General features: G+C 51.1%; 2 protein-coding genes across 3 annotated transcripts in view; one reads left to right on the forward strand and one right to left on the reverse strand.

The window, feature by feature from the left end:
* The window catches only part of ACSF2 (acyl-CoA synthetase family member 2), a 29,653-nt gene extending 7,794 nt beyond the window's left edge, over positions 1-21,859 (forward strand). Inside the window, exons 8-15 of the mRNA XM_009877631.1 lie at positions 377-468; positions 1,548-1,624; positions 19,550-19,657; positions 19,791-19,942; positions 20,412-20,553; positions 21,354-21,464; positions 21,644-21,712; positions 21,809-21,859. Coding sequence (XP_009875933.1) covers positions 377-468; positions 1,548-1,624; positions 19,550-19,657; positions 19,791-19,942; positions 20,412-20,553; positions 21,354-21,464; positions 21,644-21,712; positions 21,809-21,859 — 802 coding nt within the window. The remainder of the gene's footprint in view (positions 1-376; positions 469-1,547; positions 1,625-19,549; positions 19,658-19,790; positions 19,943-20,411; positions 20,554-21,353; positions 21,465-21,643; positions 21,713-21,808) is intronic.
* CHAD (chondroadherin) lies at positions 3,482-10,658 on the reverse strand. Of its 2 annotated transcripts, none has more exons than XM_009877628.1 (4): positions 9,879-10,658; positions 6,182-6,345; positions 5,836-5,981; positions 3,482-3,831 (listed from the first exon to the last, which is right to left on the reverse strand). In XM_009877628.1, the coding sequence occupies exons 1-3, from the start codon at positions 10,656-10,658 to the stop codon at positions 5,840-5,842; spliced, it is 1,086 nt and encodes a 361-aa protein (XP_009875930.1). In that variant the 3' UTR covers positions 3,482-3,831; positions 5,836-5,839. The 2 variants fall into 2 exon arrangements, with proteins under 2 accessions (XP_009875930.1, XP_009875931.1); XM_009877629.1 differs by having other exon boundaries at positions 3,710-3,834.
* Positions 21,860-24,714: the final 2,855 nt, after the last annotated feature.

Here is a 24,714-nt window from a genome sequence, read left to right on the forward strand (position 1 = left end):
AAAATAAGGGATCCTTTGGGTCGCTCTGTAGGGCTTTGGCTGGAAAGTTTGCTGTGGTTGGTGTGTTTTACCCCAAGTTCTCCTGCTCCGAGTCCAGCTCTGCTGCTGAGCTGGTTCCATTTCCAGCTTGTTCTTCACATGTAGATTGTGAAACAAAAGAGCTATCGCTCTGTCTGCATAATATGTACACACATATATTTATATATATGCATACATATGTATATGTATATGAATTAAAAGTGTGTCTGCTGTCCCTTCCTTTGTGCTGCTGTTCCGTGGCCCCACATGTGCTGGGACAGGACAGGATGGAGTGCTGAGCTGGGGCTGCTCCTGCTTCCAACTCCTCAGCTTTGCCTTTTCTCTCTCCTTCCTGAAGATGCTCCTTTGTACACGGCACGCCAACCATGTTCATAGACATGCTCTCCCAGGTGGACTTTGACTCCTACGACCTGTCAACTCTCCGAGGAGGTAAGTCCGACAGCTCAAGTGGAAAAATGCTGAAAAACTGAGTATTACTGGTTCCATGCTGGGAGACTGTATTAAGCTTTGTGGACAAATCGCTCTTCTGGAGGAAAGTGTTTAGTTGCATGAGCCTTGTGTTTCCCGGCTGATTTGATGCTACGGTTCCTTTCCTTGGCATTTCCTTCAAGAATTTTTAAGATTCCTTTCATCTTAGAGCAGATTGGGGAAGGACTTTTCCATTTCATCTGCTGTCTCGGGTTGCCGGGGAGCCTGGTTTTGCTCGACTCTGGTCTCACCAGCCACCACCGTGTGGCAGCAGATGCTTTGTGTGCTTTGGACTGGTGCAGTCCCTAAAACAGAGCTACTCTGTGATTTCTCTGACCTGAAGTTTCCTGCCTGTTTCTGAAGTCATTCATCTAAATACTGGAGAGGCTGTGGTAACGCGTGCTGGAGCTCTCGCAGGCAGCCTCGGAAATAGCCAAGCAGAAATGTGCAGACCACCAGCCCTTTTGAGGCAGTGGCAGCACAGAGAGAAGATGATGCCGAAGTGTAAAGAAATGTTTAAAGAGATTACCTAATCATCTCTGCTGTATGAAAAATGATTCTGTCTTGTTCGCCAGCAAAGCCTATACTTTGCCAGGCTCCCTTGCTCTGTCATCCTAGGGCAAAGAGGTGAAAATGTGATCTACGCTCTCCCAAAAGGGCTGCTCTGTGCAAGGCAGGAGGAAATGTTTTTGTTTTCATGGTTATGGTGATGGGTGGGAGTGTTCGCTCTCCTAAAAATCTGTGCTTCTTTCTGTTCTGAATCTTTTTGGGAACTACAGCTCGGACTAAGTTCCTGCTATAGAGTTTATTTTGCTAATGAGTTTACTCTGCCAACCCTTAATTCATTCATGCAAACTCACCTTTTCTTCTCAAATAGCCAGGACCTGTATCCATACCAATAAAAAGTATTTTGACAGGAACCTGCGTATCCCAAAGGTCTTGCCAGCATTTAAATCTGGGAGTGCAGAACCTCTTGAGAGATTGCTCCTGCGAATAAATAGATGGTTTTCACGATGATAATCTTTTCCTCTCTCTTCCAGGAGTCATCGCAGGTTCTCCTGTTCCCCCTGAGATCATGAAGAAGATTATCACCAAGATGCACATGCCAGAGATGGTGGTGAGTTGTGGTTGCTGTGACTAGAGCTACAAGTGGTGTTCATTGTGGTGAAACCCTGAGTTTGGGCGTCCCTGCACCACAGTGGTGCCGGAGCTGCTAGGATCAGGCATGGTGGGAGCATGTGTGTGAAGCCAGGCTGAGGAGTGAAGGTGTCAAGGGGCTGGGAGGAAGAAGGGAGATTCTGCTGGGTTGCTGGTGGGGTGTCTGGGGAGGAGATTTTGTGAGAAGATGTTGCATTCAGTGTCGTAAGCTGAGCTTCTGCTGGTGCATTTCAAAGCATTTATAAACCCTTCTGTTGTACACGCTGCAAGGATGAATGATGATGGAGGAGGCGTTGCTGGTTTGTATCAGTGTGGGTGGGTGCACGTGTTCATCTCGCTGCCGAGCTGTCGAGTTTCTTTCCCCATCCCGGGCTGCATGCAGATAGAAACCCTCAGTGTGTGCTGTGCGTTTCAGTCTGAACATCCGAATGGCAAAGTCCCCACGGGCAGCACTGGGCATTGCCTTGCCAGAAGGACAGCATGTGTCTGAGCATGGGTCCTGCTGCTTCATCCCATGTCCCTGCACCCTTGGCCAGTGCAAGAGGGAATCGGTGGCACTCCAGGTGACACCTTTCCTAGACAGCTCCTGCCGTCTGCATGTGTGTGCCTGTGAGCGAAAGGTTGAGACGAAAAAGGACTTTTTTGTTTTGCTTTGAAGGAGGTGACTTGGGTGCCATACTGCTTGCAAACACTGCGGAAGCAGCCTGTGGGATGGGTAAGCACGTGGGGCTGGGAGCCAGCTGAGGTGTGTTACTGTCGGCAGACCCGGGCTGCGCCAGCACCGGGTTTTACAGGGGCGAGTGTGTGCTCTGCTGTGGGCCAGGGGGGTTGAGGGCATCTGTCCTGGTGCAGTCTCAGAGGTGAGCAGGGGCTTTTCCTGGATGTGATGCTCTTCATACCAAGCTGAAAAGGCTTGCCCAGGCTCTGTCAAGTGACAGCCACCTATTTTTGTAGTAGGCTTGAGTTTGGCCTCGCAACGTATTTTCAGACACTACTGCAAGTGCCCAGGACTCGTTAGGTGTCACATGTTCCTGCTTTGTAGAGAGGGAAATAATAAAGCCCTCCCAAACAGTTGCTCTGCCCATAGGATAAAGAAGATTAAGTCTATATTTGTACCACTGGTCTTGTGTTACTTCTGATCCTCCAGCCCTCAGACAGACACAGGGAGACTCGTTGACTTCATCTTTGCAGCAAGAGCTTTATACAGAAGATGTACATAAGAAAATATACAATTTGATTTCTATATAGGAGACAGAGGAATTTTTGTCCTCTTAAAGGTCATTTACACTCAGTTACAGAGGAATAAATATACATATATTTATATAACTCTTTAAGATTAAAAAACACAGTTAATTTGCAACTGTGGCATTGTATTAGCCGTGACAATAAACCACAGTCATCCTGGTGTCTGGTGAGATCCTCTGGAGTACGGGCAGAGAGAGAGGAGGGGTGCCCAAGCCAGGCTGCACGGTGCACATCTTCTCCTCTCGGACGTACGTGCATCTTGGTAGACCCCACGGCATGGGAGGGAATCCAGTCTCCAGGTGGCTCCAGTTTCAGGGTTTCCCAGGACTTCTTCACTTAAAGGATTTCTGGCTGACCTAGAGGGATTGCCGCCTCTGGCGGGAGCGGGCAGCTTGGTCTGAGGGCCACCAGTTCTTGGTCGTCGCTTCACCCGTCCCCCTCAGCCCTGGCCTGCAGGGATCCCCTCCGTGGGAAGGCAGAGGAGACTCTTTGCGTGGGTTGATACCAAATTTCCTGACCAAGCAGCTGGGGGAGGGATGCTCCCACCTCCCCGCTTGCTTCTACTCCACTGGAAGGGGAGAGGCAGCGACCAACTGGTTGACTGGGGATGTGGGTTGTGTTGCCTCGGGGAAAGATGACTGTGTTTTACCGGCAGGATCTAGGTTAGCTTGTCTTAGTATGGTCATGCATAGTTTAGTTTTTAAAAATGCCTCTTTTAAAATACATAGATGTCGGAAAAGATTGAAAAGGTGTATTCCATCCTGCGATCAGCAGAGAAGCGGGGATTCGGAGGAGGCTGGAGGTTTTCAGATATATCAGAGATGTTTCCTGGCAGTTAGGAGAAGCTTAAGGAAGGACTCAGAAGTCAGTAGTTTTCTGATGGTTAAAGTGACCGGTCACCAGGACAGGCCATAGCGGGGCCTGCTAGGGAGAAAAACAGAGAGAGTCCACATGTTTAAGGGGATTTTTCAAGCAGATCAGTAAACTTCTAGTATGTGTCTATTTGTTTTTACAGTGAGTGAATGAAACCCACACCTGAAAGTGAAGAGTTAAGAGTCAAGGAGCCTTTGTGAGCTCCCACAGTAGAGGAGGTGGGTTAGTCCCATCTCTGACTACTTCTGCCCACTCACTGTGTGACTCTTGAGTATCATACCCAAAACGTTGATGGTCAGTGAAAACTTCCTTCATAAAAGAAGAAACTGCAGAGAAATTTTTTTAAGAGTAGTGAATTACTTTGGTGCCCCAGTTCTGAGAATTCATGGCAGGGAATTTTTTAGAAGCTGCCAAGCAACTTTTCATCTGAAGTGTGGTCAGTGATCCAAGTCACTGGTCATCCCTGAAATTACAGACCCCCTAGCTGACATCTGAGCAAGCTGCCTGGCTCTCAAGAGGTGCACGATGAAGTTACAGGTACTTCATATTCCTCAAAATCATGCCAACCATGCTGGGGTGGGTTTGTGTGCCTGCATTTTGGCCCTGACACATGAAGGTACCAAGTTTTGTTTTCTGCAAGACTGGAATAAATAGGTTTCTACTTTGTTAATACTTGAGAGAGGTAGATGGAAAATGCTGTAGAAGAACGGGTATTATTGTCATGGTTTCCTTACTCTCGTTGTGGAGGAGTGAACTGGAATTGAGTTCACGCAGGGAGAGAGGAAGGTTAAGAAGGGCCAGACCTGTAAATAAAATACATTTAAGTGTTGTGGTTTAGAAAACTGAAGTTTTCCAACCTTAGGGCGGAACTTTACCCGCCCTATATGGAACGACTGGTATTTCCATCTCTAATCCCTAAAACCTCTGGCACTGTAAGAGAAATAACCACTTTAGAAAGATGCTGAGGAGCTGGCATCATCCCTGATGTTTTGGTCATAAATTTACTTTCTCCATCCTGCTATGCATATCCTTACTGAACTGGGGACCAAGTGGCCACAACCAGACTTCGGACGAGCTTCTGCCTCCTGCTTTCTGTTACGAAGGGGCACAGGGACAACCCTTGTTCATGCAGCTGCGCTTTACGCAATGAATGAGCCAAGGTCCCTTTCCCAAGAGTTTACAAACTTGCAGGCTCATCCAAAGCTCCAGACTTGTTCCTGGAATAGGAAAAATAAAATGCTTAGGGTGGAGTGATGACAGTTGTGGCTTTTTTTGCTACTCTGTGCACTGAATTTAATACTCGTGGTAGATTCCAGTTGTGGAAGGTGTTTGTGTGAGAGGTTTTCACAGTTGGTGTTTGAGCTCATTGCTCAGGGGGAAGCCAGCGCTGTCTCTGAATCACTGCCTGGCGCAGAATGCTTATTCAAAGAATATTTGCTGTCTCGAACCTCCTGCTTCTGGGACACTCATTTGAAGGCATCAGCCCTTGTTTTTAAATACCCAAGCGTCTTGAATGGGAATTATAGTTGCTGAAAGGCAGGTGCTGGTCTAAGAACTGCTCCTTATGGAAGACATCTGTTTTCATATGGGCTGGGCGGCCTGGAGCCAAGTTTCCCAGCAATGTCCTGCTCTGGATTTCAAACCAGACCCAGAGGACCTTTACTAGGGCAAAAGATTGAACATCTCCAATCAGTCAGAAAAGTAAAGTGTGTGTGATCCCAGCTCAGGATAAGAGTGGGCTAAGTCCACCCTTGTTTTGACAGTTAATTACATGTTTCACCCTTACATGCTGCCCCAGGCCTGTCTTTAGCCCCAGGTTTGGTTTACGGGGTTGTCTCCATCCCTGATGCTCCATGCAGATTCTTGTCTTTGGGAACTCATGGAGCTCAGTATTGCCAGGAGATGGAGCAGCTCTGAGTTGCAGGCATCGGTGGGTGAACGACTGAGCTGTTTGGAGCCAAACCCTAGCGTCACTGAAGTCAGAGAGAGAGGTCCCTGTATGTTTGGTGTTCAGGGTTTGCTGTAGGTGTGACTAAAAGCAAACCATCTTACGTGTTTAATGGCGGCTTCCCTTCTTGGACCTCTTGGTGGGGAGCTTGCAGGTGCGGAGGGCCGGGGTGTCTCTGATGGACTGGCCCCGGTACTGGGCGGGCGTGGAGCAGGTCTCCTCGGTGCGGTTGCGATTGCCCTTCAGCCACCTGCAACACAAGGAGGAAGAAGACTGGGAGCTTGCAAGAGACACAAACCACCACAGGCATCACTCCACGAGGGGAGAGGGCAGGCTGGGCAGAGGGCTGCTGAGCGTTTGTGCAGCCTTGAGCAGCCTCCTCTTTCTTGGCACGGCTGGGGGGCCCCCCAGGAGCACCCCTGGGGAGGGAAGGGGCGCCTGGTGCCGTACTTGCGCAGGTGTGCTAGCTGGCAGTTGCAGTGCCAAGCGTTTCGGGAGAGCATCAGCGTCTCCATCTTGTCGAAGGGGAAGTTGCGGGGCAGCTGGGTGAGCCGGTTGTTCTCCAGGTGAGCAGTCTTCAGCACGGTCACACCAGCAAATGCGTTGTCTGAAAACTAAAGCACAACGTTTTACTGTGAGGAACGCTGAGTTAGGGCAAGGGGCTCCAAACCCGAGTGCCTTTTTTCAAGACCTCTAGCGGCAGAAGCAAGGAGGGAGCAAGAGAAGGAGCAGTAGAGAGAAGTCTTGACTCCCTGTAAGCCCTGGACACCTAAGAGAGGTGGGCTCATGGGTGATGGAGTTTTCTGTCTGAAGAGAACTACATCCCAAACCTCTGTGAGGATGTCTTTGCAGCCACATCCCTAAATAAAGTGAAGTCTGGCAGCCCTCTTTATTTTGGAGGCATGCTTCTCTGTTCTAAATGAAGATATTTTCTGGGTGTATTCCTTTCCAAGGCTGGAAATCCTCCCAGCGCCTGTTGCTTTGCCTGTCCTGGAATGGCTGAAGGAGGGAGTGTTTGTGGCGTCTGAAGGGGCTGTAGACTTTGGCAGTGCCCGGGGGCTCCGAGTGGAAAGTTACACTTGGCATCTGAGCAGTGTAGAAATAGAGGTAGGTTTCCAGCACCTCAACCTCCTCCGTTTTCTTCTCATTTACAGTGGGTTGTTTGCAAGGGTTGCTGCCAGATTTGTTCTTTCTCAATTAACAGGCAGGCTTTAAGGAAGAGTCTCCCTTAAAAAAAGCTGCCAAAGAGAGGAGAGAGGCTGTAGACCCAGCTTTGCATCCCTCTCCTCTCTCGGCTGAGGTCTCATCCCTGCCTTTTTTCAGCCCATGGTTATTTAGGTTGGAAAGTTTCTTCTTGAAAGCAAACCTCTCAAGACAAACCTCCTTGGCAGTGATGAATTGGAGAGGAGGTCGGTGACAAAGCACAAAACACCTCTTGGCTATGACAAACCTTTTCTCTCCCTTCTCAAAGTGGAGGGGAAAGCTCTCTAAAAGGTGGAGAGGAGACTCACTAGCTCTACCAGAACCCCCCCACTGAAGGACTGTGCTCCCGTTTCTGACCAGAAGCTTGCACTTCAGATGGGACCATCAGCGTTTGTTCAAGTTCTCTAAGCTGAAAAGCTTGACGGGTGAAATGCACTATTTTAAGCTGTGAACTTTTGTCATCTTCCAAATTAAGCAACGTTGGATAGGATTAGAGCTTAGCTAAGAGACTCCCAGAGTCCTGTAACTGTTGGATAGTCAGTGGTGCTGGCCTCTGCAGCCCAAAACTGAGCTGACCTCGGTAGGTTTTACTGTGCTGGGAGTGTTTCTGCTCTGAGAGGTGCTGGCACGCCTTGCAGCGGGGCGGTAGCCTGGCCACGTTCTGGTTTGGACAGAGGTGTACTGTCTCAGCTGCTCATTCCTCTCCCAGCCCCAGGAGAAGAGTTTGCGTCTGCTGGTAACAGCTGCTGCGCTGCCTGCCAGAGCGTGTGTTTGTAAAGAAACGGGTGATTTTTTCCTTTTTTTCCCCCCATATTTAGATGGAGGATTGCTGCTGTAATTTATTTTGCAGTAAATACACAGAGAGGGGTGTACATAAAACTTCCAAGAACTGCGTTGAATGGGTCCTGGCCCACACAACTCAGTCCTTGAGGTGGTGATGTGGGTTCATGATGCTGGTGGGGAGCGGAGCTCTGTGCTGGAGCTGCAGAGCAGCCCAGGGACTCTCCTCATCCTGCTCAAGTGCAAGATAGGCTGGGATAGCTTCCTGTGAAAAGGTTTTGCACTTTGTCAGCTCAAAAACTCGCAAAGAATGGCTAAGGACAGTGTTTTTGTGAAGGAGAAAGAGCTGCTGTCCAGATGCCAGCAGCATTTAAAGTATTTGGTAGTGATTTCCTAGGTCATGAGTCCTCTGCAATTAGACATATCCTCACAGTGCAAAGTTCACATGTGGGCTGTTTGGATACGAGGCTTTTGGGGATTTGAAGAGAAACCTCTGAGCTGGGATGGGAGCTTTGTTTTGCTGAAAAAGAACCCGAGCCCTAACACTGCAGAGGCCACCCCTGTTAGTGCTGATCCCATAAACTGGTGTCTTATTGGGCTATTGGGGAGGAAAGGAGGCATCTGGCTGCAGAAGCTGTCTGCAGGTGCTGGCTAGAATTGTTAACCATTGCTTTCTGGGCAATCTAAGGACTCTTAATTCCCCGGAGCACCCCAGCATAATGGGTTAGTCTGATTTCTTCAACTTATTACTTGGGACTGTGATGTGTTTACAGCTGGTACAACACTTCAGCTGTAATTTTTGATTTGTGCATGATGAAACTGCCTTAAAACTGAGTCTACAGAAGTGCTGTGACAGCATATCCAAGGTCTTGCCTGGAGAGGTCAGTAGATTGTTTTTCAGTGTTGCATTTGCCTACTACCGTGCCGGAGAGATTAGTGGATGAGGGTTTAAATACTGACCGAGTGCTACCGAGCTGGTTTAGGTAGTGGTGTTCTCGACCCAGGCAAGATGTAATTCCAGGGTTTGAGCATTTTGGGATGCTGTATCCCTTGAAAACTCTGGTGTGCTCTATTCCTGCTAGCTTTCGGGTGGTCTTCTTATCCCTGTGAGGCCCTCTGGGTTGCTCTTTGTTGCTAAGAATCCTATCTTCCTGCCTGTGGTGGGTGCTGGGAAGTCCTGACTTGCCTTACCTGGATGCCCTTTGTCTTTGGGCTTCCTGGCAAAGTATCGTCCCAGGGAGAACTGTTCCACTCCACCTGCAGCTCTCTCCCTTTCCAGCTACATAGGACATGAGGCTGATGGTCTTAGAAGTCAGTTCCAACTTAAATGGTTCTATGATTCTACGCTCTTGCACTGTGCTTGTTTCTGTTCTTGCGCTGTCTGACATTTCAGAGGTCCTACTGCAAGTGGTTCCCCGAGTGTGATGTTCCTGCCTATGGATCGTGCTTTCTTACAGAAAGAGAAGAGAGTTATTTTGCCATTCGGGATACCTGAATGTGCCTCCTGCTCTTCAGTGGGAACAGGGCCCCTTTGTAAGGTGCTACGTGAGTTCTTCTGGAGAGAGCAGCAATAAACAAACCTTTCTTTATCGTGTGTAAAGTTGGGAGGCATGGGGAGAGGCGAAAGTCTGTAGGCCTACCTGTCTGCAAGGGGTGGGTAAGCAACTGCTGCTCTTTGTAGCCCCTCCAGAGGAGTCTCCCCCTCGCAACCTACAAGAGGTACCTAGGCTGAAGGAAGGAGGCAGAGATGTTCAGCTCTGCGAGGTGGCAGTGCCCTTCAGTCCCTCGAGTCTGAGGCAGACACTTGCCTCTCATCCCACGCCTTGTGTCTGGGGTGATGGAAGGTTGCTAATTGTCCTGGAGCATCCCAAATACCTTTCTCAATGACTGGTGTCACCTCCAGCTTGGGAGGGAATGCGCTGCCTTTCCAGAGAGTCTGATCAGCTCCAGATGATAAAATAACTCAACGAAAGGGTGGAGTACTCTCTCTCATCCCTCACTTGAGCCATGCCAGGAGTCTTGTCGACTGGCCAGTGCCTCGCTGTCTGCAGAGCCTGCAGACCTGCATCTGCCCTGTCCTCTGCAAGGGAGGGACAGCAAACCGAGGGCTTTGTAAAGGAGAAGCCCTGTGTTTCTTATCTGGAATGAATGGAAAGAGACTCACCTTCTTCAGTTTCATGTTGTCCAGGTTGAGTGTCTGCAGGTATCGCCCGAAGGACTGGAAGGCATTGTCAGGGATGACCTCAATGGGGTTGTGAGAAAGCTTCAGCTCCTCCAGAACTCTCAGCTTACTCATTGCGTTCACGGGATAGTTGCTCAGCTGGTTCTTGTCCAGGTGGAGGACAGCGAGGTTCTCTACATCCTCCAGGGCCCCAGGCAGGAGGTTGGTGAGGGAGTTGTCAGAGAGGAAGAGCCAGCGCAGGTCTTTAGCCCCATTGAAGGCACCTGGTTTCAGCTCCCGGATTTTGTTGCTGCCCAAGTGCAGGATGAAGAGGTTGACAAGAGGGGAGAGGAGCCCTTTGGGTAGATCTGGGATCTTGTTCTTGTCCAGGTACAGGTAGGTGAGGTCAGAGAGGTCATCGAAGGCTCCTGGCTTTATGACACTGATCTGATTGTCAGTGAGATAGAGGTAGACCAAGTTCTTGAGCCCCCGGAAGGCTCCGGTTGAGATCTCCTTGATCCGCGAGCTCTGGAGATGCAGGGACACCAGCTTTTTCATGTCACGGAAGCCGTTGGTTGGCAGGACAGGGAAGTTGTTCTTCTGCAGGTTGAGAAGTCGCGTTTGCTCAGGCACCTTGGGGATCTTCTTCAGCCCCGCGTTGTCGCAGATGACGTGCTGGAGGTCTCCACCGTGGCAGTGGCAGCTTGGGGGACATGCCTGCGCCATGGAAGCAAGGCATGCCAGTAGGCTGAGGACACTGAGGAACAAGCCTGACCGATTCATGATCAGATCTGGAATTAGTCTGGTGGGAAGAGAAGCAGGAGGAGGAGGGAGATGGGTGGGAGAGAGAGAGAGTAACTGGGTTTGCAGTATGCTGAACACAGCCCTATTTATAATGTTATTAAAAAGCAAAATCCCTTCCCACAAACCACAGGCAGCAGCCAGTTGGAAGCAACTGGCTTTGGGAACTTAATGTGAGCTTAACCCCTTGGCACCAGGCAGAGGAGCGTCCACGGCCCTGCCTGGCCTCGCTGCTGAAGCGGCTCTGCAGAGGTAGTTTTCCTCTCAGCAACAGGGAGGGAAATGGTCAGGAAGAAGAAATGCAGGCATGCTCTGTGGAGAACCTTGCTGGACCCTGCTGAGCAGAGCGGAGCTTCATCAGTCTGGGGTAAAAGAGCCTGTTTTGGTTGAAGAGCATTGCAGGGAGCACTGCTGTGCTCCACAGCGTGCTCTGTGGAGAACCTTGCTGGACCCTGCAGAGCAGAGCGGAGCTTCATCGGTCTGGGGTAAAAGAACCTGTTTTGGTTGAAGGGCATTGCAGGGAGCACTGCTGTGCTCCACAGCCACCTCGGGCTGAAGCTTTCAGCAGGGTCCTGGGCTGTATTTAAGCTTCACCCGGTTTGGGGAGAAGGACCTCATCCTAGTGTAACAGTAGAAGTTTTTTGGGGGGGTCTCGTCTCACTGATTTTAAAGGAGTTTGCCTGAGTAGGAGTGGGAGAAGATGGGAGTGATATGGTGTCACGTCAAAGGCCAACAGAGCTGTGGTTGCTCTTGCAGTGCAGAATTTTGGTTGGCGTCTTCCACATCTAGACTGCATCTTGGAATTGGCCAAGAAAGGGAGAGCAACAACAGTCTCCATACCTTTTCCTCTAAGCAGTTGGGTTATCCCACATCCACGGTCACAGTCAGGAGACCTGTGTGAGGGTTTTTCTTGTTGGCACATGGCACCGTGGAGCAGTGGCTGTCACTTTCCAACAAGGATGAGGCAGTGGCAGAACCTGTGGGGAAGCGGTGGGGCACGGGCTGGTGGATATGAAACGCTGGATGGTGGTGTGCTGCCCCGGCCCCAGCTCAGGTGAGGTGGGTGGCGATGCCTGTGGCTCTCGAGATGAGGACAAGGAGAGGCGTGGGCATTGGTGAAGGGACAGTGAGGGAGCAGAGCGAGGGGATCACTGCTGGAGCTGGGACCAGGGTCTGCCTTGGCTCCTGTCTTGGGGCACCAGTGGCAAAGGTGAGTTAACAACGCAAAAGATGTCCTTTGGTCTCCCAATGCTAAAGCAAAGTGGTTAAAACCCCCAGCGCCTGCTTCTAGGAGTATGAAGAGAGAGATCCAGGGGTTGTGGGGTGGGGTTTGGAAGTGGAACATTTTGAACTGATTTCCAGCCAGTTCCTGGCTGCAGCAAACAGCTGAGAGCCGAGCACATAACTGTGAGCTTGTTGAGATTTCTGCTCCCGAGGCTGGCTGCAGAGCCCCAGCGGAGCTTTTGCAGAGGCGAGACAGGCTCAAGAAAGGGAGGAAATCCAAGGGCTGACTTAGGACACAGACTAGCTTATTCACCAGGATTTCTGGGTTTTTCCATTGTTGCAAAGAGGAATTAGCCAGCGCCGCCGAGCATGCTCCAGGCGCTGTTATGCAAACGGCCTGGCAGCCCATGCTCTGGTCAGGGGCTGTCCTGGTCTGAACGTGGTTTCATTTCATTACTAATTCTGGGGGAGAAAAGTGGCTTCTGGGGTGTGAATGTCGGTTCTGATGAGCCCGTGGGGCAAGTGGGATTGGCCGAACGATGATGTAATGTGGGACCTCGGTGCAAACCAGGCCATGTCAGGCTTCCAGTGTTTGTCGGCGCGGAGGTGCAACTCCCCGCTCCCGAGCAGCCGCGGCCTCGCCACTCGCCTCGGCACCAAGTGCTTCTCCTGCTGCATCTCTGGGAGATGCTTGGACTGTAGGAGCTCCGGGCTTTTGCTGGAGAGACCTCCCGCAGGGCTCGCTGCTCTGGTTACTGTAGGATTTAAATTTTTTTGATGAAAACAGTGGTATTTTTGCTTATGCCTGATTCAGTAGGGACTCCAGTAGTCACACACATGCTTTGGTTTCTGGAGTAGCTTGATCAAGAACCCTCCATGAGTGTCTTGGTCAGAACCTTCTGTGTTTTCCTCCTTTGCCTCTCTAGGTTGGTCAGACGGGTTGCTTGGTGAATGATTGAAAAATTATCTCTAAAGAATCATCTTCTATTCAATGATTGATTTTTTTTAAATTATTATTGTTCTCTGAGCAGATTCAACTACCTTAGTCTTACTTGTAACTGCAGTTACGTACCAGCTATACTCTGCAAGAGCAACTGATGGATGACATTTAAAATCCATCCTGCTTCTGCCGGACACTGAAGCTAGGGAGCATACCTGTGCTCCCTCCCCTGCAGCTGATGTCTGATACTTGGTTTTCCCGTCTCCTTGCAAAAAGTACCAGCTAACAGCATGTTGCTTCTGTGAAGATTTCTGCCAGCATAGGTCAGATTGGAGCAAAAAGCTGATGAGGGCCTTGCAAACTCCATCCCTAAATATATCCCACCCGTGTGTATTTCTGGAATGAGACCCCTTTCAGAGGTCATACTGCCCAAACCTCAAACCATCTCCTCGTTTTTCTTCCTCTAAAGGTAAATTTCCCTATTTTCTACCCTTTATCTCTTTGCTGGCTGAGACTGCAGATTTTGGGGCACAGTGATGCTCTCTCTGCAGGGATGGGCGTGCTGTGGCTGTGGATACAGGAAAGGACCTGTAGCTTCCTCGTGAAGGTGCTGTGATGTAGCTGCCACAAGGAAGCTGTCCCTTCCCTGCAAGCTCCCCGCCAGCCCCGTGCCCGCAGCAGCAGTTAGATGGATGCCGAGTTATTTTCAGTCCCGTGGTGGGGTGGCATCAGGGCAGGGCCACTGGGGGAAAGGTGTCTGCTTCTCGGCTCCATTTCGCCAGGCACGAATGTTGGATAAAAGGAAGTTCTTTGCCCTAATGTTTTTCGATTCCTTGTGCCTCGGTGAGCACATTCCTGCGGTGGGAGCTGGTTGGCATCTCCCACAACTGGCACCTCGCCCCCGGGCTCCCGGCTGTTTGTGTTTTGAGCTGTTCGCTGGCAGGGTCTGGTCTTCCCACACCGCGTTTTGTGGCCCTTGGCTGGTCAGCAAATGTCCAGCGATCCTCAGGAGCTCACCTGGGTCCCACTCATGGGTGGCTCGCAGTCTGGCGGTGACAATGGCAGCAGTGTTGGTGTTACCTCTGCTGTGGTGGGGTACTGCAGCAAGCTGGGGCCCATCTTGCGCTGCTAGGACATCGCAGAGGAGGCAGGATTATCCTGCCATCCTCTCTTTCTTAATTGATTGGCAGTTCTGCAAACGTTCCTGGTACCTGGTGATGTGCAGATACTGGGCTCCCCTCCTCTCCTTCTTGCAGGCGTTGTGGGCTGTTTAGGGACAGAACCAGGGGGAATGGTTTCAAGTTGCAACAGGGCAGGTTTAGGTTGGACATGAGGAAGAAATTCTTCACAGAAAGAGTGGTCAGACCCTGGAACAGACTGCCTGGGGAGGGGGTTGAGTCGCGCCATCCCTGGATGTGTTCAAGTGTCGTTTAGATGGGGTGTTGGGTGATCTGGTTTAGGGGTGACCTTGTAGTGTAGGGTTGATGGTTGGACTTGATGATCCCAAGGGTCTTCTCCAACCTGAATTGTTCTGTGATTCTAAGCAAATAAATATGGGTTTTGAAACAGTGCAAATATAGATTTGGGGTATTCCTTTGAGTCTGCAGGTCAGAGCTGTTTTGATACAACATTTGAGATGGTCTTTTTCACATTTAATCTCTTATTTTTCTTAGTGTTAACAATTCTCACATTTTCAGCTCCACGTTAAAATATTCCATTGCTCACTTAAGCCTCATCCTGTAGCTCAGACCCAAGTTAACATTTCTATGTGACACGCTTGACGGGTGCCCTTCACAGTGGCGTGGAGGCTCAGGCTGCTTGTTGAGCTGGAGGAGGTGGTCATGGGTGCACCTCCTTCCTTCTGAGGGTTTTCTTCCACTGCAGCGTGGCCTCCACCCGTTGATGAATTGCCAGTTTGGCTCCTTGTTGATGTCCACCCACCCTTCCCTTCTGTCCCATCCCAGCAGCTGCTGCATGATGCTCTTGGCCTCCTCCGGGAAGCTCACCCAGCCTTTGCTGCCTCTCCGCAGCCTCAGTCCTTGGCCAAAGTGAAATCTCCCATCTTGTCCCACCTCGTTTTTTGGGAGGATCTGATGAGTGGATGGTTTCAGTAGCTACAGAAGCTATGGGAATGTGCTGTGAGAACATTCAAAATGCAGTGAGAAGATCCTGGTCGTCCAGCCATGTCTTCGGTGGGAGCTGAGCTCTCCGAACCCATGGGGATGTTACCTTTGCCCTTAGGTTCTTGCCAAATTTTGTTCTCCAGCAGCTTTGAGCATTTAGGTACCCCAAACCCACCGGTTTTCTACCTTTGCAAGACACTTCCTCTGCACATTTCCTCTCACTTTTTCCTTTTAATTCTGCTTTTCCTAAATGCATTGGCACCCTGCGCCAGGGAGGGTGGAGTTAATTACACAGTAAAGACCTTTTATCAAGCTGTGGATAAACCAGTAAGTAACTGCACATGCTTTTGCTGGTCACTACTGGGCAAACACTGGCAGGACTGGGGAAATACTTGGAAGCCTCAAGACTTCTGCTCAGCTTGGGAAGAAGAGAGGCAGCTTTAACTCCAGACCGCGAGGAGCAGCTTGTCCTGCCTGTACAACAACAGGAGGTTAATTTTCAGCGGCCTGGGTTGCCATTTTTGCGGTGGCCTCCTCCTGAGGCAAAGCCATCGCGTGCTACGACACAAAGAGGGTGCTTTGGGCACCTGATATTTTTGGGAACTTTTGAAGCCCCATCCAAACTGGGACTGTCTGGCAGCTCTCCGGGGGAGAGGGCAGAAATGCCAACAGCGTGGCCACCCTTGGAGGTTTGTCCTACAAGACGTCCTTGTTTGTGTCCTGACGCTTTTGACACAAAGATGGTACTGTTGCTGCAGAAGGGAAGGAAACCTCGGTGTGACATAGGCTGGACATGACCAGGAGTTGTTTTTCTGCAGCAGCAAAGCTGACCTGAAGGGTCAGGAATATTCCAGTAACATCTGGGATAGCGGGACAGCTCTGGAGTAAGGAGACACACGTCCTCAGGGGACAGCAAAATTTGAGGTGATCTTGGTAGTGAGCAGCTGAGTGAGGGAAGATCGTTGCTCAGTTTGGAGCTATCTGGGAAGGGAAGGGCTGGGATTAACTTTGGTGGAGATATCCAAGACAGGCAAGGCGTTCCGCACGGCTTTAGGGATAATTGGATCCGTGTTGTACTGAGGGGAGTTCAAAGGGCCTCTTAGCGGTCCGTTAGCACATCTCTTGGGTTGCCAGCCTGCTTTCTGTTGTTCATTACGCCCTCTTTGAAGTTTGAAAATCCCTATTATTTCATGGTCAATTTGCTGCTTTTTTTTTCCCCCAAGACTAGTATTGTTGTTCATCGAAGCTCCATTTCTGTAGGTTTTAGCTTGGTGGTTCAAGCCCTCCGCCAGCGTGGCAGAACCAGAGGGTGGTGGTGAAGGATGTGAAGCTCCTCCCTGAGCATCGTTCAGGTCCAGGAGGAAGGGGGGGTCCTCCAAGGACCTCATGGCCTCCTGCAGCCCTGACCTCCTTCTCCAGTCCCACCCAGTATAACCCTGCTTGGGGTACTGGTGGTTCTGAAGCCAGCCTCTTCATTGCAGCCTTTCAGCAGCAGTTGAACACGGGGGGAAGTGGGTGTTTTTATTACTGTTGAATGCTGGAGAAAACCGAGGAGCAGATTGCTGATGTGACTTGTTCCAAATTATGCAGTAAATAAGTGGCACAGTTGGAAAAACCCAGGGTCTTCAGAGTCCCCACTTTCCCCACCAAATCAGTCTGCTTCCCAAATGTTTACTAAGGAGACTGGAGTCTGATTGTTTTTACTTTATTTTTAATTTTTAGACACTTCCTTCTTCAGGCTGTTTTGCTTGTTCCGCAGTGGCCAGTGTTTAAACAGTGCTAGCAGGAAATGTTTCTGAAATATGCTTTAAAAAACACAGCTCTGCTAAGATGTTCATTTTATTCCTGGTTTAAACAGAGGCTTAGGATTCACAAAGAATGAATCTCTTGTCAGTAGGAGTAAGTTAGGTGGCAGCTTGGTTTGGAACTGTCCTTGTCATCTCTGAAGGCAGGACTGATCTGCGTGCTGGGCCTTGGGGGGATCATTTGTGGTCCTCACAGTAAAAAAGACTTTACAGTCAATTGTGTTCTATACTGTCTTGGCACTTCTCAAAGCCAAGGGTCCAAGCTGGACTCCTTGCCTCTGCAAAGCTTTGCTTTCACACTAGATATAGCTCCAGTGAAAATTATGGAGCTGATGCAGAAATTACTGGGTGAGGTTTTCTGTACTAAATGATACCAGATGACAAGGCTTAGATGATGTTAAGTGTCCCTTTGGGTCCTGAAAGCTATGAATCTTTGTGGATATCTCCAAGCTTAAATTGGCATGTGGGGTTTTGTGGAAGCATTGTTTCACCTCATGCATCACGAGCTGTGGCTGGGTTGGGACGATGGAGCTGTCGGCGGATGCTCCACGTGTCAGATGAGGGTTGGGAAGGACAGCAGCTTGCTCCAGATACTGTCTCAGTCCTGGATGTGCAGATGGGGAAAACGCTATCCCAGGAGATGAATGCTGTCTTGGAAAGGTCAGGAGCAACATCTTGGTGTCTGGCTGCAGAGAGCAGTGCTGGTGCAGGCAGACTGAGAAGTGAAGGCAGCAATGGGGCTTGGAGGTTCAGACCCATGCTGCTCTCCAGGCCGAGTCAGGAAGCCCATTCTGAGGGTATTTATGGGGACAAGCCGCTGGCCAAGGCACAGGCAGCTGGGGCTCGGGGTACCTGTCATGCTGCCAGGCATCTGGAGGAGCCTGGTGAGCCGTGGCCCCCACAGCGTGGTCCTGCCAGGGAGCTGCCTGCCGCTGCGTCCAATTAAACTGCCGGAGCGACCCGGAGAGGCAGAAGGGGTTGACTCAGGGCTTGGCTGGGATCCTGGGACCGACACTGCAATTCATCCAGCAGAGTAAAGCAAAAAACAAAGGCGCTGGGATTTTTAATAAGTGTTTAAGATCTTGGATTTGTGTCTCGTCAGTCATTTGATCCAGCCACAGGACTCGTATTAGTGGGTGGGAGAGAAATCCTGTCTGAGCATTAAGCCGCTGCAGGTTTCTACCCCGGCTGGGAAGCGATCATTGTGTCTGGCAGGAGAAGGCTGTTTACAGTCGCTCCCTGTGGGTTGCCAGGCTCCCAGCAGAGCAGTTTGTACCAGATGGTCCCTGCAGTATCCTGGAGATGGTCTTCTCCAGGTTTCTGGCTAAGAGGAGGCTCCTGCAAATCTTCATCTTGGATTCACGCTGACCGCGGTGTAGTCAAACAAGAGCATCAGCCGTTATGGCAGGTTGTGCCCAACGTGAGATCCTTCAGCAGCAGAAAGCACTGAGTGCTCCCACAAGTGTTATCATAGCTCATTTGGGATATAGGCATGCTTTTTCATGATACTTATCATAGTCCTTTGCAAAGCCTCTCGTTAATTTTGGGCACATGCCTAGAGCCTGGGGAGCACCATGCAGAAGCCTTGACTGTGCAGACGTGTCCTTCCAGCGGGTGGTGGAGCCTGGGCATTTGCTCTAAAGGCACGACCCAGATCAGGATGCCAAGGCTGCAGGAAGATGATTGAGACCTGTTGGGGTTTGGTGGGTCAGAGCTGCTCATGTGTCAGCCTTTGAAAGTCCGGAGGAGAAGAAAGCAAACTGCATCGGCCCGTTCCCAGCTGTGCTCTGCAGGCAAAGCAGCCACCAGTGACATTAGTGGGTGGGAGAGAAACCCTGCCTGGTGACACAGGACATGCTGGGCAGGTTAGAGAAACCAGAACAGCGCTCCAGCGCGTTTCACCACTGAAATGCAGCTCCCGGGAGCTGTGGGTAAAGCAGCAGTTCTAGTGATGGTGCTGTTGGTGCAGCTCAGAGCTGCCCGGAGCACCTCCTGCCCAGCTCCTGCTGTCTTGGCAGGCCACTGAGTTGGGCATAAAGAGCTGGAATTTTCCTCCGAGGAGAAGTGACCTTTGGCTGAGGTGACTCAGAGCTTGCCGTTGGGATTAGCAGTGAGGGAGGTCGAGCAGCGAGAAGCTTTTGTCCTGCTGCGAGGCTTTTTGGTCTGTAAGCGCAGCTGTGCTGAGTGTTGTGCAGCCTCGTGATGCCATTAGGAGGGTTACGGGAGCTGATGTCTGCACAAAAGGATCTGGGGTGAGCAACCATGCTGCAGGACACATGGTCTCCTACAGGAGCCCAAGGCTGGCTCTGGGGGTTTTCCAGAGCGATGTCTGATGGGCTCTGAGCTGTAGAAGATGAACTCGGCACCCTGGCTGCAGGGACACAAGGAAAGATCAGTGTCTGGCAGGGGTGGTAGAGAGTCAACAGGACTTGGAGAGACAGAAGTTAAAAAAAGAGGAGGGTGAACCCTGGGGTCCTCCAAGAAAAGTAGTTGAGGTGTGAAAAGTACCTGACACCCAGAGTGTCATGGTTGGGGTCTGGAGCACAGCAACAGAAGCAAAGAAGGCTGTGGCAGGCAGGTGCGGTGCTGCTTTAGCTTCTGTCTCTCCAGGACACTCACAGGCCATGAGAGCAGTGCTTGCCTGGGATCCGAGTGACTTGTGGCAACACCATCCGCCTATCCCCGTCTCCCTTGTGCTCATCACTAGCTTCATCTTTCCCATGCCTGGAGCTGTGTGGTCACCTTTCCTCTCGAGGCACATTTCTCTTCTTGTGCTTGCAGGTTGCCTACGGGACCACAGAAAACAGCCCTGTCACCTTCATGGGATTCCCCAACGACAGCATTGCCAGAAAAACCGAGACGGTGGGATGTGTCTTTCCCCACACAGAGGTGACCGTGACCTTCCCCACCTGCTCCAGGTCCTCTGCCTGCAGCAGCCCTCGACTCGTCCTCCGTCTGGTGCTGGAGCCATCGTGCTTGGCTCAGCCACCCCCTCCTAAGCCCTTCTTCTCTTCCACTCCAGGCAAAAATCGAGGATCCAGAAACGGGGCAGTTTGTGCCTGTGAACACTCCTGGGGAGCTTCAGATCCGTGGCTACTGTGTCATGCTGGGCTACTGGGACGACCCTGCCAAGACGAGCGAGGTGGTCACTGCTGAGAAGTGGTACAAGACAGGGTGAGTCTGGAAACAGCCCGGCCCCGCCCAGTCCGTCCCACCGGGTGATGCTGGATGGGGATGAGTGTGTGCAGGAGTGCCTTGGCTGTGATTTCCAGAGTAGGGAAAACTGACCCAATTTAGCTCTTAGATCTCACTGTGAAACCTCAGAAAAGCTTTTAGCAAGAAGTCCTCTGTGCCAAATGCCCCTGGAGATGGGGATGGTCACTTTGCTGCTGGTGTGATGGAGGGGCTGTGGGGGGACACTGCAGGGGCAGGAATTGCCTCCCCTGAGCCCTGATGTTTGTGTGGATGCTGCCGATGGCAATGTCTGGCTGTAGAAGCTTTTGGATCTCTTCCGTGTGTTCAGCTGGCATCTGAGCCGTTATCCTCTGGATACCCTGACCTGACCTGCAGACCAGGCTGGATGGGAGCAGCAGCCATTGTGCCACCCAGCTGGGGCAGGACTAGGAGCGTGGTGTCGTTGCAGGGACATCGCGAGCCTGGATGAGCACGGCTACTGCAAAATCATAGGTCGTTGCAAGGACATGATTATTCGAGGAGGAGAAAACGTCTACCCAGCAGAACTTGAGCAGTTTCTCCACACTCATCCCAAGGTTGAGGAGGTCCAGGTGAGTGGGAGGGGTGGGTGAGCAGCGATGGTTCCTGTGGTGCAAAACCTGTACACGAAGCTGCTGGGACTGCTGCTTGGGACGTGCTTGTCTTCCCCTGTTTACAGCATCAGCTTCTGTGTGATACTGGCTGGCAAGCAGGAGAGAGAGAGGCTCACGGCGTGGAAGGGGCAGGCAGAGCTCCTGGCATGGGGCATGTCAGTTTGGGCAATCTCCTCATGCACCACCTTCACATCTGCGAAGTAGTGACTGTCATTCTTCAGTTTTGAAACTGCCTGTCCACCTTCTCTGAAATCCTTACTTGGAAAGCAGTCTGGAAAGACAGTTTTTACTGGTAGTTAATTAGTAAACTCCTAAATCCAAAAAGATTCCTCCAACAAGGCCCTGGAAATGGGGAGTGAGACTTAGTTTCACCCCTTTGCAAGTCAGCAACGGTTTTGCAGCATTGAGCAGTTGCTTCCAGTCTGCTTGGATTGTTCTCCTCCAGGTTTTGTGCTAGACAAGATTCCCCATAAATAAACCAGTTACTTAGTCAGTGTTGTGCCTGTGCCAGGCTAGCATCTCTCCTTGGAACAGTCCCAGTGCAGACAGGTTGCAAACCAGCCCTGCTTGTGCAGTTTCTAGGGCTTTATATCACTGCTCTGAACTCGAAAAGAGATACCAGTTCAAGGCAGGGAAAGACAATAGGACACTTGTGCAATAGTGTAAGCAGACTTTCTAGAGAGAGATCAGGCTTGGGAAGTGTGATGTCACTCCAGGTGTCACAGACAGTGGTCACACTGTCCGTCTGTCCCAACCAGGTAGTTGGTGTGAAGGATCCGCGGATGGGAGAAGAGATCTGCGCCTGCATCCGACTGAGGACTGGGCAGGACTGCACCGAGGAAGAGATTAAAGCGTTTTGCAAAGGGAAGGTGGGTCTCCCAGCCCTCGGTTCCCTGCCAGACTAGTACATCCAGCAGCTGCTGGGGACTTGCAGATGAAAGCCCAGGGATTTAGAGCAACTGGGATCCAGCCCTGGCCTGGGCAGCACTGGCTGGGCTGGCTGTGTGGTTCCTGGCAGGTTGTGTAGAGGTTGGTTTTCTCTTCCCAGATTTCCCATTTCAAGATCCCGCGGTACGTTGTGTTTGTGAATCAGTACCCACTCACCGTCTCGGGCAAGGTAAGAGAGGGGCTGGGGCAGGGCAGGAGCCATGGCCGCCTGTCCCACCTCCTCTCTGAGTCGCTCTTCCTCCTCCTCCTCCTCCCTTTATTCCAGATTCAGAAATACAAGTTGAGAGAGCAGATGGAGAAACATCTTCAGCTCTGAGCTCGGGAAGGCAGGGCAAAAAATGGGCGAAATGAGCCCTGCTTCAACCAGCTCTGTGTCTGCTTTTCACCTGCGCCTTTGGCTACACAGTGGAGACCTTCCCTCCCTGACGTCAGGCTGATGGCACCTTTAGTTAATAAAACAGAGCACCTCTTCTCCCCTAGCTGGGTTTGTTTCTTTGCCAACAGAAATATTGTGGTGTAAGGAAGGGATGCTTATTTCTGGAATTCTGTCCAGTGACTGAAAGACCTTGTGAAGGTTTTAAAAGCTTGTGTCTCTGAGCAACTTGGCTACAGCTGTTTCAGAGGACTTGAGCAGATGCTCGCAAGTATTTTACTGTTATTTTTAAGGCTGTTGTGACCTCCCGAGGTAGGTGAATGCCTTTTCTGCTTGGGTGTTGCTGAAACTGCTGGGTCGTATAACACACCTCATGAACTTGAAATGATGGGTGAGGGCTTTACTTAGAGAGTGAGACTTCGCATGGGAATGGGCTCCCTAAAGCTGGCTGGAAAACCTTGTTCTGTTCCCACACCTCCCTTGGGCCTTCTGACCCCCAAAGAAACTCCTCCAGGATAGATTTGGCATTGTTTATTTTGTTGTTTTGGACATGACATACAGTAAGGATTTTGCAGAAACACCAAAGTTCCTGTCCCATCTGTGAAGCAGAGAATACCTGGGACAGCATTTTACGGGAGTTATTTGGAACCTCCCAACCATGAAACACTACTCCGAGAAGGGGAAGAGCAGAGCTCCTCTTCCTTGCCGGCAGAAGTGCCCCACCCCAGCTGGAAGGTAGACAGCCTTGTTGCCCACTCTCGCCAAGCTCCCGGCCATCTCCCTCCTGCTTTCTTCTGAGCGGGGCTGGCAAGTGGCCCTTCACCTCCGCCCTGGGGCTGCTGATGGCAGGCAGGGGGAAATGGAGCAACAAGGCGAAAGGTGGAATGTCAGTGAGGTCTTGATCTTGGATCTCCCAGCTGGTCGGTGGGCTCTACCCATGGAAGCAGACCAAGTGGACAACACGCCCACCTTTTTTGCTTTCTGAAAGAAAAGAAATACACAGGATGGTTTGTGTCAGACCTTTTCTGTAGGGTGTCACTCTAGCAAGTTCCTCCCCTGCTCCTGGGGCTGATGTCAGCGTGTTTCACCGGCTTCTCTTCTGCCAGTCCTGCGGTAAATGGGATGTGTGCAAGCAAAGCACGGGTCTCCTGTGTCCTGGCTTTAGGAGCCTCGTAAATCTTTCTTCCCGAAGGTGGAATGGTTCACTGTTGTCATAGGTTAGGGCTGGGCTGGCCACTAAACAAATGTCAGATGCTCTCTAACCCTTTTCCCTCCCCAAAGGAAAGGGAAAAGGGAGTAAGGCAGAGAGACTTACGGTTTGGAAAACAAAACTAAACTAGCTTAAATAAAATAAGAATAGTGCTAATAAGGAAATAATGAAAATAATTAAATATGCACAAAATGAATATCAAACCCAACTACCCCCACACACGATAGCAATCCCCATGGATGCTGCCGAGCAGGCGGCACCGCAGCGGCTCCAGGCTCAGTGGCAGAGTGGAACCAGACACAGGAGCTGGATTCAGGAACTCGAGATTGGGATGAACGGCAGAGGGTGGGATAGAGTCCTCCTGGGGCACTGGCCATTAAGAGCAGAAGAGCGTTTAACCCCCGTAATCCCTCAGCTTTGTGCTGAATATGATGTGCAGGGAATGGAATACTCTTGTTGGTCAGGCTTGGGTCCCCTGTCCTATTTGTTCCTCTCCAGAGATGCAATTTTTCACTTCCTTTCAATGCTTTTACTTCCCAGCACCCCTAACATGTTACACAAGATTGAGCAGTGACCTTGGGCACTACAGGAGCGAGTATGAGCAAGAGCCTTTCTGCATCCCAATCCTTGGCAGTAACTGTAGACATCAGGCGTTATCGCTTCTAGTAGCAGACACTGTCTGCACAAACATGCTGTCAACTTCAGAAAGTTCAGCATTCCAGAGGAGACCGAGCAGAAGAGTAAAATCACCAAACAGAATTGGTTCTGTTTAGCTCAAACCAGGACACGAGCATTCCAGCAATTGCAGCCGGTGACCTTGGGGATAAAGGGGACCTCTAGGTCTGATATCTAGGGAAGGACTTTTTGCCTTCCTTTGCTTTGCCCGGCACTAACCCAGGTGCAGCACAGCCCTGCAGCCAGAGGAGCTTCTCCTCTGGTTCCTGTGTGATATCTCCACACTTTGCACAACCCCTGCATCTCCCAGAAGCGCCCCATGTACTCACCATTATGGGGAGTTGGCTGGTGAGGAGTGAAGGCAAAATCTGCTCCAGCTTGGGTGGGAGGACACACTGCGGAGAAACACAGAGAGCCCTGGTCACCGCCAGCCCCTGGGGACACAGACCCCTGTCACCCTATCCCTGCTCCCCGGAGCTCTGGGTTCTGAGCCCCAGCAGAGCCTGAGAAGCTTTCCCTGCCATCCCCAGGGCACATCCAGCCCTCGCTGGCCGTGACACCTCTTGAGATGTCCTGTGGCCATCCCAGCCCCCTGGGAGTGATGCTGCAAATACCGAAAGGGTTGATCCTCATGGCTGACAGCTTGGCCTCTGTGTCTGTGGGGCTGCAGGCAGGCTCTTGCCCTTCCCTGTACCCAGTCCTGCTCTTATAGCCCCCCCGCTGCCAGCTCGGAAACTCCCGGGGAAGATCTCCCCAGAGTGGGTGGGTTACGTCAGGGCTGGGTTACATCCAACTGCCCGCTCCTGGCTTGGAAACAGGAATCTGCACCCACGTTCTTGGTCATTTCTCACTTCTCCATGGCTATTAATAGAGAAAAATAAGACAAAAATCCTTCTGCAGTCACGAAGAGGCA

This window comes from Apaloderma vittatum, unplaced genomic scaffold (genome assembly GCF_000703405.1).
Source record: "Apaloderma vittatum isolate BGI_N311 unplaced genomic scaffold, ASM70340v1 scaffold12651, whole genome shotgun sequence".
NCBI classification, from domain to species: domain Eukaryota; kingdom Metazoa; phylum Chordata; class Aves; order Trogoniformes; family Trogonidae; genus Apaloderma; species Apaloderma vittatum.